Genomic DNA, 13,643 nt, shown 5'->3' with positions numbered 1-13,643 from the left:
CTCTCCTCCAACCCAAGAGAGAGGCCCACCTTCTGGTTATCTTACCTGACCATGAGCCCTCCACCCTTGGCCTGCTGGTTCCCAATCTGTTCAGTATCCGCCCATCCCAGCTGGGCCTGGACTCCCACTGGCACCACACGTATGTAGAACTCAAAAGGCCAGTCAAAAAAGGGGCTAAAGATAGTATCCCTGCTGGTACAGCCATTAATATTACTCTAACAGCAGGCACACTGCTTCACGGAAGTAAAGAGAGGAGGCTAGTATCATTTATAAATACAACAAATACGAACTTATTTGGACTTCATATAAAACCAGACAATGTGGTCTTCTCGAAGAACTTCATGGTTATACATTTAATTTAATAGAAATTTTACAAGTGAAATTTCAAGGTGCAAAATCTTTTAAATATTATTTTAGGTGTAACTTCATGTCTTTACTGCTTTGATCTTCTTGCTGGAGATTTTTGTTCATTTGTTTGTTTCTGTATTTGTGCTACTTTTACATAATGAATCAATTAATCTATAAACCTGCCTAATTAACTGGGGTTAGAAGACATCAAACACAAAATCTGCTCATTAAATGCTTCATTTACAGTTCATTAATAGATATTTTTAGAACATAATTTTTCCCCTTTATTTTTCTGGTCCGTCTCTCCTAAAGCTGATACGCCATTTTTCAAGATTCTTTCTAAGATTTGTTTTCTATTTATTTTAAACTAAAAGTTTCTGCATTCACAAGACAATTTCATTAATAAGTCCTTACAAGGAATACGCAACATGCAAGTCATGCTCCACTTCTTCTCTCTATTTGTGTATGTGCATTAGCGAGCGTGTGTGTGTGTGTGTTATGTGGGAGTGATGTGTCAGAAGTGACGCTCTCATGGTCTCGGCAGTGCTTGCCTCTGTCCCGGCCCGTTTGTCCACTCATGCAAAATAACAGCATTAGGAAAGTGTGAGATTTGTTGCATCACATAAAATTTTCTCCTGCCTACAGACTGCTCATTTACTCCACATGAGCAGAACACTTTATTTTCCTCCAGGCAGAAGTTTGTACCTCAAAATTACATTTAGTGCTCTATAAATATACTGTATGCACTTCATCACGTGCATTTTAATGAATGCACTACATACACTTTAAAAGTGAGCTGGCTAGAAACCGGCTTTTTGTCATTAAAAAAATACCACAGTACAAAGACGAGTACTAAATGTAATTTTAGAACATTGCCGTAAAAATACTCCATAAACCATTTTAAAGTCAACATGAAGTAAATATCAAAAACCTGTTTTCTGGGGGATAATTTTAAAACTGTACTACAAAAACTGTCTGGGTAAAATATCACGCTGTACCCGACATCAGTATGTTGCACTTTCCTGGACATAATTTCACAGCCTCAAAGCTAGAGACTCTTTTGACAAAAGGACAAGGATCCATTCTCAGCCATACAGGGGCTCTGCAAAACTATAAAAACAAAATAATTAGGGAGAAATTATCAGGAAACAAACGTTTACTTGTTCATAAGCAGCTTAGTGTAATAATTAATTAATTCTGATTGAAAGAGCTGTGTAGTGCTGCCCTGTGCCCTGCAGAAGGCATCACAGCGACACACAAACCACAAAGCTTAGCCTCTACGTGACGCTGGGCGCTTACTCTATTAGTTTAATGAGCAAAATATTTTGGATTTAAAGGACCTGAGATTGTTTGCAGTGCATAAATCCAGAAAATGGGTTAAAAGGGAAGACGTGTCCAAAAAACCAAAACAGTTCTCTGTGTTGCTTTTAGTGTAGGAGGCATGGCACATCCTGATCCTGTCGCAGGTCACGAGCAAGCACGTTGCATGCCGCCGCAGCCTAACGTGTCAGCAATCACATACATGTGCGTGCTGTTGTCTCCGCTGCCCTCAGACTCTGATTATGAAGTATGTGAAATAACTCTGCAGAATGTAACTAACAGATGTTTGCACCACATCCTCTTTCTCCTTTTTCTCCTCATGCATTTGCCCTTCTCTTCTCACAATCTGTCCGCTCCTCCACGTCCCAACTTCACCTCCTCTACTTCTCCGTTCATTTTATCATTTATTTCTCTCCTTTCCTACTCCGACCCACCCCTTCCTCACTTTTCTTGATTCTCCCTGCTACCTGGACTGCATGCCACAAAGGAGGACAAAGTGGTTAGCATCCTTTTTTCTTTTGTTTTTTTCTGCTTTCTCTATGTGCTGTGAACGTGACGTCTGTACTACTCGAAGGTAAAGGAAGGAAATGCTGGCTGCGTTTAGATCTGGAGCTGATTTCTATCCTGGAAATATGATGCAAAACCAAATAAGTTCAGTTTCTTACACATTGGTGTCATCTGTCATTTAAAAAACAAGAAAACAGCAGTATCAGATGCAAGAGAGCAAGCTATTGGGTTGGAACGTAGCCAGTATTTGCACAAATCCGCTTGTGGATTACTGACTTAACTGAACAAAGGGAGTCTCTGAAAGTTCATATAGTTTGGTTATTTCTCTGAGCCTTTACTGTACCATCCAGGGTGGAGACACCTGGAACTGTTGTCTCCTCAGCGGTTACGCTCTCCGTATAAATCCTGACTAACTCTGTTTCCATTGTCTGTCTCCTCCCCCTGCAAAGTGTCTCATAGTGAAGGACAGGGTAAGACTTGCTGGACAATCCATGGATTTTGCTGCATGGGTCACAACTATTGTCCCCTCCTCCCACACACGGGTCTGTGCTCATTCGCAGTTTCAGAAGAGGATTTCAGACCCGCCATCGGTTTTAAGAGTTCCTAGAGGAGCTGGCTGGTGACCCCGTATTAGCACTCTAATTCTGAGAATGAACGCAGACCCTGAAAAGTAACTGACAGGCAGAGCGAGCATGAGCCATGACATAGGCTGTCTGCAGGGGCGTCTGAGCCATCCTGAGCCATCCTGAGCCATCCTGACCCCTCTTCCTATGGCTGTAGGCATGGCTGTGCTGTGAAGGGGAGGAATAAATATTTAGATAAAACAAAAAGGGGGTCTGGGAGATTGGCATTTCAACTGGCATGCATATAAGAATGCGAGAAAGACCTTTTATCTGCATAATGAATGCACACTCATGCCTGTGCATGCTTTCCCTGCCTGTGTGTTTGAGACCAGACCAGCCTTGCCATGGGGAGACGGGAAGGGCCCAGGTATATTTATATATTTATATGTATGTGTATGTTCCAGTTTGTCCTCTTACCACTTCCTGTTAATGCTTGGTCACTGCAAACTGCTGCCAAAGTGTTGTTACTGCCGAGAAATTCAGAAAGTCAAAGCCAGTGAGTTTCAGTTTTTTGATGTTGCACCTTCCTCATATAGAACTGAAGAGGATTCATTGTTTTACAGTTTAAAGCCTGAATAGAAATCAAGAGAGGTGACCCCAACAGCTGCGGAAATAGGACTATAAATCATAAATCTTATGGCGCTTAAAAATGGCCAGTCTTCTCGAGCACCTCTGGGCTGTAGACGTGCAGCAGAAACAGCCATCTGTCTGCAGGACATGATACACGATACCTATGATTATTATAGTCTGAAACTTGAAATAAAAAGGCAGGATGACTTAGTTTTAAACAGTCCCCAGGTTGATACGGAAACCACAGCGAGCTCTGCAGTGTGATAAGAAGCTGGTGTGTGTTTCATGGCCCTCTCTTTGAAGCTGCCCTGCTTTTGCTGGTGCTATAGCTTGTTAATGGCTGAGTGTTTGTTTGTGTGTGTTTAATGTCAGCTCCAGATGGCTTCCAGAAACTGAACTAACTGCTGACAATCTGTCTGCTTTGTAGAGGCGCACTGCCTCCCAGTGGAGAACAGACAGGCTCCTAACACAGACACCTGACATCTTCCAGTGCCAATGAAAAATGCATTTCGAGCCACGTTAAGGCTTTTCCAAACTATTATATGCACTCTTCATTGTTCGTTTTTCTCTGATCTGGTTGCAGCTGTTGTGTGCGTACATATTTGTAAGCATTCAGTGAGTTCGTGACCTGCGAGCTACTATTAACACATTCAAACTCCTACACACCGATACTACCAGTGCTAAATCTTTGTCTCTCAGTGCGTCGTGCTCACACTGCTTTTTACCAGAAGGGCGGAAGCACTGCATAATCTCCATCATGTTTCTCAGTATAGGCGACTAACCTGCTGCTCTCTCTGCACACTTCACTCCTCTCCTCTCATACACGACTCAATCTGCAGCCTGTGTAACACGCGCGCTTTCTCCCTGCTTTAATTGTCTCAGTTTATGCCTTTTCTCTTTTCCTGCTGATACACCGACACAAATCTGTACACCCTTTTTTTTAGATATAAAACAGTTTATCAGGCAGGAAGGTTTGACACACATCCTGGATTTGAAAGCTGATGGCTATGTCCATCATGCACACTGTGCAGCTCTAATGACTTCCTTGACTGGATACGTCAGTGTCAACAATCTGAAAACGCGCCTTTAATGCTTAAAGTGATTTGTTTCAGCTCCTATTATTATCATCCTCGCTGGAAAGTGAAGGCCCACGTAAACAATTCAAAGAGTTTCTTGGACACACTTTGTGTGGCTGCTTCTACTGCTGAGTTCAAAGAGTCCAACTGGGCAAGAAACAAGAGCAATCAGCAAGCAGTCAGATTTTAAACAAACCTCAGGGTTAAAAGAGGACCTCTTGTTCTTTTCCTATTTTCTGCTCCTATTAAACATGGTTGGGTTTCACGCAGTGAGGTCGCTCCTCATAAATCAAGCACAGAGATATAAGATCTTCAACCAACAGAGAAATCGAGTTAACTTTGCTGGACTTTACTGTGAGAAAAATAGCAGATCAAACAGAGTTTAATCAGAAGAATGATGTGAAAATCAGATAAACGACTGACAGGAGCCAGAAAAAAGTAAACATTTTGCTACATTTCATATCCAAAATGTGAAATCCAAATCTCTCTCTCCTCTATGTTTGCTTAATTAAGATCTCAGAATGGCTCCAACATGAAAAAGTTTTTTTCTACTCTTCTGGATGTGTGACATCAGCGATAGCAGGTCTCCTTATATGGTCATCTGAAGGGACCGGTGGGGTTGTGTATTAATGCTGTGCAGAACTTTGTAGATCCATTGTGTACATGTTGTAGTTGTGTTGTTGGTGGACCTCTAACTTAGCCTGTGCTGTGGAGAAGACAAAATAAATGCACACAAAGAACTTGTGAAGTGAAGTGAAACCAACTGCCAACTGCAGCCATTACCTGTGCTTCCGGTGGGCTTTTTGGAGGATTTTTGGTTCTTATGTTGTTTTGTTGATTTCCCCCCCTCTCTTACATACGTAGAGCATCATCGCCATTAATGTCAGGCTCTGTGTTGATGGGGGTTTTTTCAAGGAAGGCACACAAGGACTTCTGTGTTGGCTACGTACCCATAATCTTTCCCTTTACTTAAACAAAGTTGTATATAAGCTGATTACAAATGCAGAACATTAGTTCAGCTGTGGCTGTGAGCACAGGAACCCGCTGGTCTTTAGTTTGCAAGATCCAACCAATCAGTAGAAAGTTGCCTTAAACTGGAATTGAAGGGCTGCACCGAGGCCAAGTATGAGACAAACAAGGATTGTTCTTAACTGTAAATCAAGCAAAGCTAGTGCGGTAGAAGAATAAACATATGCACTGGAAATGAGGACAACAGGAATGCTTGGTGAGCACATGCAAGGTTTTTTGGTCACTCCAATAACAATGTCAGCCATAGAAAATATTCCCGTTGTTACACTACTGGTTTGCATCACTGTCTTCTCTAATGCAATTAAAAAATGCACTTTGTCCACAGACAATGCTGCGTTTAGTGCACAAAACACTTTCATCTTTTTCATTTAAAATGTTGTTAAACTGGTGAGAAATGTATGTTGGGTTTTTTTCCCAAACGTGCGTGAGAGGAAACGTGACCACATTGTGTAATTTTGCTTAATCTTATGTGGTTTTAAAAGCTCTTTTTAGCGTGGTGATGTAGAGCGTGGTGAGAAAGGCATTTCAAGATCAGAAGTGGAAAACTGGTGTGGATTTACAGCCACGCCACCTTTGCTTTTTCCTTCAGTCTTCCTCACCACAGAGTGGGTCTGGCCTGCTTACAGACTTGATCTACAGCCTTATTAGTGGAAATGGAGCATTATGTCTTCGCCGGTCATCGTTCTTCTCACCATTCACGATTTACCATTCCCCGTGAATGATGGCAGTTTACACTCAGCACCGCCTCGTATGTCATCCTGTCGAGGCATGTGTTTGTGTTGAAGGCGGGGTCGCTGCGCACACTGAAAGCCCACTGCGTCTCCCCACTGATCTGCCATCCCCAAGGCTCCCATCTATTCTGCCCATTTAAGGAAAGCTGATGTTCGCGCAGTTCAGGCCTAAATGAATGCTGTTCTCGTCAAATGCTGCTGCCGCCGCCGCCGGCCAAGCTGCTGCAGCGATGCACGCCTTTCCTGTTTTGTCAGCAGATGGGCGTCCCAGACGCCGGGGGTGGGAAAAGAAGAGGGTGGGGGTGGAGAATTAGAGACATAAGAGTGACAGGTGTGCCGTGTCTTCATTTGTCAAGTCAGCCAGGTGTGTCAGCCAGGCGAGAAAGTGAGGAGAGATTAGAAAGAACATGGAAAGAGAAAAGCCAAGAGAAAGGGAAAGAGGGGAAATTAAACCAACAGAGAGGAAAGACGAGAAAGGTGGAGGAGGGAAGAAAGATTTATTGATAAGAAATAAGGAATGGAAATTGGAAAGGAAAAGAAAAATGCAAAAGAAGAGGGGAGAAAGAGGAATGAGGGGAGAAACCAATGAGAGGAGAGAAGGGCTGAGGAATAATAGGAAAGAGGAAACAGAAGTCAAAGCTTTGAGAAGAGAGGGAAGGAAAACAGGGCTGGGTGGAGGTATGAAGGGTAAAATACAAAAGACATTTGTAGAAAGAAAATAAGGAAAAAATTGGGATACACATCAAGAAAAGGAAATATGAAAGGGGAGGATAAAAACTAAGAACAAGGAAACCAGGAAAAGGGAATAAAAATGGAAATAAAAAGAGCAGAACCAATGAAGCCAAGAAAGGTTAGAATGGGAAAGAGATCAAATTCAATGAATAGCAAGGAAAGAAATAGAAAAAGAGAAACATGAGTGTTGTAAATAAGGAGGCAAAAGAAAGAAAGGATAAAACAAATGTGATGGAAAGCCGAACTAAAGGTTAAAAGAGGAAAGAAACAGAAGAAATGAACAGGAGAGATGAGACCATGTTCACGTTCTTTTGAATCCTGCCAAAGCTGCAGTCAGGTTATCTGTCAGGTGACAATTTTATCTTTTTAATTTTTGTTGTTATTGCCTTTTAGCACTAAACACACACACACACACACACACACACACACACACACACACACACACACACACACACACTGCTTTGTAGCCCTTTCCCTCACTGGCTTGTCTGTGTGATTTGGTTACCATGGAGAAGCACATTTTTAGGCAGAAGGAGGTTGACATTATTACACGACAGAAACAACAACACTGCCTACACACGCACGCACACACACACACACACACACACACACACACACACACACACACACACACACACACACACACGCGCACACACACACACACCTCGCCTACAGGCAGTCGCCCACGCCACACTCTTCCAGGCATGAAGGTTTGAGAAGCGTCCTACATACAAGTCCTGTAATGCACATCTGCACAGACACGTCCTCACTCCGCGGCATCCAGTCAAGCTGCGACATGAACCCGTGGTGACACCAGAGTGGGCTGCGTATGGACGGAGAGAGCTGATTGGAGGGTCTCACATCATGCTGTGTCTCTCTCACGCACACTCATTATCGGGTGTATGTATATATCTATGCAATGACACACCAGCATATACACACTGACACACTAATTCCCCTTACGACATGCTTCAGGCTATCTAGGAACACAGAGTGCAATCACTCCAGTAAAGGATTAAATGTATTACATCCCCTTTGTGTGTGTGTTTGTTTGTGCGTGTGTTCCTATAAATTCTTTATTGTTTACTACCCTCCCCCATCCATGGTGCAAGGTTTGAAGCATACACAGAGGTGTGCTTTGATAAATGTCTCTCTCTGGATCCAGAGCACACTGACACACGTCTTCTGTATGATGATCTAATTTCAGGATAAAGCTTGGGGATGAAAGTGGCAACAACTTGCAAAGCAACGCACACTGCAGATGGTGCTGAATGATGCTCAATAAGTGCTGAAAATGCTCTGTCCTGATTGGGGTTGGGTGGTATCTATTTTTTTTATGCCTTCATGATTTACTGAAATTTTACTGTGGTATGCATTAGGTTATAAAATAATAATGTGTTTTCAAAAAAGAAAAATGAAATCAAAAATAAAAGCAAGACTGTATACTTCCACTGAGGATAAAAAACCAACTCTCTCCACAACAGGACGAACTGAGTCTCTCAATCCAGGGACATTTTTATCTGTGTTTGTCGTTTGTGATGTTAACAGTAACAGTTTTTGCTGTGTCAGACTTTACAATGATGTTTGTGGCTTTTTGCGCTTAGCAGTCATGATGTAGAATGAATGGAGGAAGTGGAAGGGGCTGAGAACACAGCCGTGTAGTGCATCCATCTCAATGTTAGTCGACTCTTATGAGCTGGAGAAGGCCTAGCCCATTATTGTAAGGGCAGTCCTGGTCTGCATTACTGATGTAGAAGCTCCAACTGTCAAGGGAGACAGAACGATGGAGGCAGGATGTGAGAGCCATGATAGGGGGTCCAATAAAAGTCTATATTCTGTCTTCACCTGTTTGACTGTCTAGCGTGCACGTTGAAGTCTTCAGGTGATCGGATGTCAAGGCTGGGGTCCATGCACCTTGTCATGGATCATCCTGTCAAGGGGGGCCTGAGGCCAGAACATGGGAGTGGACCCAAATGCAGACACCAAACGGAAAAGCCATAAGATATTAGTAAACTTTATTGCGAACACAGAGATTAGAAATGACACGACGAGGGTACGTAGTGCAGAGTCTCTGACATGGAGGCACTGGGAAAGAGGGCGTCTGTAGTTCTGAGAATGAGGAGTTAATGCAAGGAGGAGAGAGGAATATTGATTCTGCGGGCTTACTTACAGGTGGATGTCGTGAGGCTCTGGGTAAGGCAACCAAGTGAGCGTCCGAGAACTAACTGCCGCAGGAATGAGGACACATTCAATCTCTTATATTTAGTGATGCAACGTGGAGCAAGTTCACGGGAAAGCGATTTCAGAGGAATGTCATAGCGGTGAGCCATACCTTTTGTTTTGGCTCATACCTGGGAGCAGGCATTAGATCTTAATCATTCTGTGTAGCGGCACTGACGATCCTCCCTGGTCCAAGTCCAGATGCATTGGACTTGGACCAGATTAAACCGCGAGGTCAGTCTCGACTTATGGGAACAGGAGAGGTCAGTAACCTAGGGAGGCTTCAAAGGGCAAAAGACCAGTTGCAGATGAGGTAAGTGAGTTCTGTGCGTACTCTACTCAAGGAAGATGTGAAGACCAGGTTGCTGGGTTTTGTGTAGTGATGCAGCAGAGAGCTGATTCCAGAGCCTCTCGGTTTGGCCATTGGACTGAGGATGGTACTCAGAAAATGGAGGCTGACCATGGCAGTGCAGAGCAGAAAGCTTTCCAAACCTGTGAATCTTCATAGGAATGCTGTGGAGTCTAAAAAACATGATCAACAGGAAGCTTGGCAGTCTCTTAGGCAAAAGGCAGTTTATCTAGAGCAATCAAATGAGCTGATTTGGAAAATCTGTCTATTATGGAACAAATAACTGTTTTCCAGGAAGATGCAGGTAAACTGGTGACAAAATCTAGTGGAATGGATGACCATGATCTGTGAGAGGGTATCAGTGGTTGGAGCAATCATAACAATCATTGTCTTCATGCATGCTCAATCATCCAGGTAAGGAAATCTCAAAAGGTTGATTCTGTTCATCTGGACATTTTCAGTTGGAGAAACGTTTCGTCACTCATCCAAGTGACTTCTTCAGTCTCAGCTGACTGCAGGTTTCCCCAACAGGGGGAACTGGCAGGACAAGGCATCAGGCTTGATATTCCTGGAACCTGGACAATATGAGACTGAGAAATTAAAGTGACCAAAGAGCAGAGACTAACGGGCTTGGCAGATGTTAAGTCTTTTAGCAGTTCTTAGATAGGTTACATTTTTGTGGTCTGGCCAAACAGTGAAAGGTTGCTCAGTTCCTTCAAGCATTTCCCGCCATTCTTCTAGAGCCAATTGACTGCTAACAGCTCCTGGTCACCCACATTATAATTTCACATCATAGGAGTAAGGCAATGCAAGAAGGCACAGGGTTAGAGCTTACCTTGGGGCCCCGAATGTTGACAGTATGACCCCCAACTCCAGAATCTGATCTACCGCTTTACTGAATGGCTGTGAGGTGTCAGGGTAGACTGAAATGGGCGCAAAGGTGAACAACTGTTTTAGCGTAACAAAAGGTGGAGGTGAGGTGAGTTAGCGGTGCGCTACCTGGCTGTAATTCAGAATGAAATATTGGTAGAAATTGGGAATACCAAGGAACCAAGGCGGGGTGTAGAGACTCTTCAAGGAGACCAGGGTCCAGGTAATTGAGCTGCAGGAGAGTGAAGCAGGGACTTGACAAGGAAATTGGAGACACAAGGAAATTACAGAGCATGAACACAAAAACAAGAAACAATGAGGCGTGGTTACCACCATGAGGTAGCTGACGAACTGGCCGGAGAATAGATGGCTGCGCTGGTCTTAAATATAGCCTCGCTGGTGAGTAGGGCAGGTGAGGAACCAGGGCTGCGCCCAGACAAACAGGACGGCAATGTGAAAATACCAGATCCACTCATTCGGATCCTGACACATCCATGGCTTTTGGTTTTTATTTTTTTAAGATGGACCAACATCGTTTTTGCATTTTTTGATGAAGTCACTGATGTTTCTATTCAGAGACGTAAACATCTACCAGAACGGTCCTGCAGGTTGGCATTGGATTTTTTAGAAACCATCAGTTGTTTTGTTTAACTTTTGTTCAAAACTTCTAACACAGTGAAATGATCAAGCTCCCCAGACGGGGACGATCTTACCCGGCATGTGCAGAGTAAGTTTAAGCACTTCAGCTCATTTCTGGTTGAAAAAAGTAAAGATTACAGTTGGCGCCTTACCAAAAAAAGCTGGGATGTAGGTGATCTGAAGAAAGATTGCCACAGTGCCATCACAATTAAAAGTTGGTTTAACATTTGGTATCAAAATAATAAGATTTGGCCATTTGGCAGATGTTTGTTGGGTTAAATGTTACACATCATGCACATTAAGGAGGGGAGGCATGGTGCACTATAGGTTAAAAGCTATGAATTGTGAGCTGGCATTGTCAGCTGATGATGAGTTGTATAAGGGTGATGGGATTACTGGGCACTGCTAATCTGATGCCCCTCCGCTGAGGTGGAGAAAGACACAGAGAGAAAGAGACTGTAGTGTGTTGCTGGGCGGCTGCCCGACAGCTGTGGGCCGTGCGGGCAGCTGATTTACTTTAGATTAGTCTGGACATGCGCCAACTAGGATTCAATCAGGCCATGATGAATGTGCTTTGGCTCACTGAGAGCTAACTGCTAAACTGACTGCTAACAGCACACCTCACTGCCTGTCAAGGAGGGGTAACATTTTGGGGCTTTCCAAAGGTCCCAGAGGTGTTTTGTTTTCACTTTGTGCCAAGGCTCTGCGACGTAATACAAAGGACCACTGTGTTTCCTCTCTGCGGTGGATTTATTCTTCGCAAAATAAACCGGCGGGATTATAAATACGGAGGGAGATAAATCCTGTTTTTTTTCGTGCTGTTGAAGTGAGGTGATATTCTGTAGCCATGGCTACATGTGAGTATTTGATGTTGTCTGTGGGTTTGATTTAGATGATAAAGACTGGGATTTAATCATTTTTATCTTAAATCGGTGTAATCGTCACTCTTAATTTGTAGCTGGTTTTAACAGTTGTAAGAATGATGGCCTCATGGAGCAAAAATGTTTGAACTTTCATGTGACACAGTTAGAAATCACAGTTCTATGTGCTCTGTATCTCTATTATTGTCTGGCCTTATAACTCCTATATTAGATCTTTTGTTATATTATCTTCTTCAATCCAGAAAAATATGCATCTTAATAAAGAAGAACGCTGCAGTACCCATGAAGGTGTAACAGTTCTGTAGATGAGATCATGATGTCCACGTGGAGCCGCTGAAGCCCGCTTAGTCTGTTTTTTTCCCCCTTTCAGTTCTTGCTTTTAAATTAATCAGCAAACTGAGGTATGCTTCTAAATTCAAATCATAAAAATATTATCGATAAAATTAGAGCTGTTTTAGAGGAAAGCATGATCTTTTACGGGACCGTCTGACCACAGCCTCCAACAAGCTGTGTTTACAGAAAATAGATCAAACAGCAGAGTTTATCACATCATGGTGCTCTTTAATATTTTATTTGTTTTTGCAAAGGATGGAAAGAAGCAAGTATGGGACTGGCATTTTTTTATATTAGAGTTGGGTGTTTGTTGATACACAAGCAAGACTCTTAATGTCTATGAAAAACTGATTCTGCTCCAGCAAAGTTAAAAGCACATTAAAGTTCACCTGCGTTGTACAGATGTTTTAATGCTGCAGATTTGGCCTCCTGACATCAAGCAGGTCACCCACAACCCATCTGGAGTTAGGGGTAGGGTTTGGATAAAGTTAGAATCCACCTATTTTTATGGAATTATGGAAAGTTAGATGCTAAGAAAGTTTCTGAAAATGTACCTTTTAAGCATGTTGCCCATCCGTCAAACTAAAAAAAAAAACCATTTCAGTGCTAAGCCCAGATGTGTTGCTGGTGACCTGGTGGATGTTCAGAGGTGACTTGAAATGAGTTTGCCAAAATCTTCTTCCCTTTCGACCTTTCCAGGTAATGTGGGTATGCAACCAGTGCCGTAAGCAACAGGAGATTCTCACCAAATCAGGAGAATGGTTTTCGGGGTCAGGGGTGCGGCCCGGGAGCCTGGGCACCTCTTTAAACAATCCAGCCACGGGAGGTGAGGCCCAACGGGACAGGAAGCTACTCCGCTCCAGGTCCCAAGCCCCACCGTCCAGCACCAACGCCAACACAGGGCCACCAGACGGGACACATCCGCCCGGCGGTGTCACTGCTCTCAAGGGTGCTGACACCATGCCTGGCTCTCGCTCTCAAAGTGAACCCCCAAGAGAAAAGTGAGATTCCTCTTTATTTACAACCTTTGCCTCTTTTCATTTTTAACATAGGAATTGGTGAAAGCTAGCAGTACTGCAGGATTCAGTTTTCATGGTATATTAATTTGCTGAAGCCCTTGTTGTGTTTTTTAATCCGCTATGTAGCTCTGAGTCTGCAGTAGCTTAACCAGAGAAGAAGGTAGGTCACAGGCAGGTCTTGAGAGGTCTTTGACTCAATCCCTTTGTTTTAATTCTTTGGGTGTGTTAGGTAAGAATTCATAGCTGTCTCATCCTGGTTAGTAGTTTTTTAATCTGTTGATAGCCCTTCGTGACTGAACTAAGAAGATTTTGAAAATAAAAAAAGAAAGAATATATAAAAAGCACAAAATATTTCTGTCAAAAAGCATGCAAAGAATGCTCCTGTGTTTGTATTTG

The 13,643-nt window shown here is 43.1% G+C and overlaps 1 protein-coding gene across 11 annotated transcripts in view; it reads left to right on the top strand.

Annotated features, from left to right (window-relative positions):
* rims1b (regulating synaptic membrane exocytosis 1b) overlaps window positions 1-13,643 on the top strand; it is an 88,836-nt gene that overhangs the window by 26,379 nt on the left and 48,814 nt on the right. For all 11 annotated transcript variants that reach the window (XM_080880828.1, XM_080880830.1, XM_080880834.1 and 8 more), the window contains exon 3: window positions 12,928-13,229. In XM_080880828.1, coding sequence (XP_080736954.1) covers window positions 12,928-13,229 — 302 coding nt within the window. The remainder of the gene's footprint in view (window positions 1-12,927; window positions 13,230-13,643) is intronic.

The sequence above is a fragment of the Rhamphochromis sp. 'chilingali' genome (assembly GCF_963969265.1).
Source record: "Rhamphochromis sp. 'chilingali' genome assembly, chromosome: 4".
NCBI lineage: Eukaryota > Metazoa > Chordata > Actinopteri > Cichliformes > Cichlidae > Rhamphochromis > Rhamphochromis sp. 'chilingali'.
The sequence above is the reverse complement of the archived record's forward strand: the minus strand, read 5'-3'. Positions and strand labels throughout refer to the sequence as shown.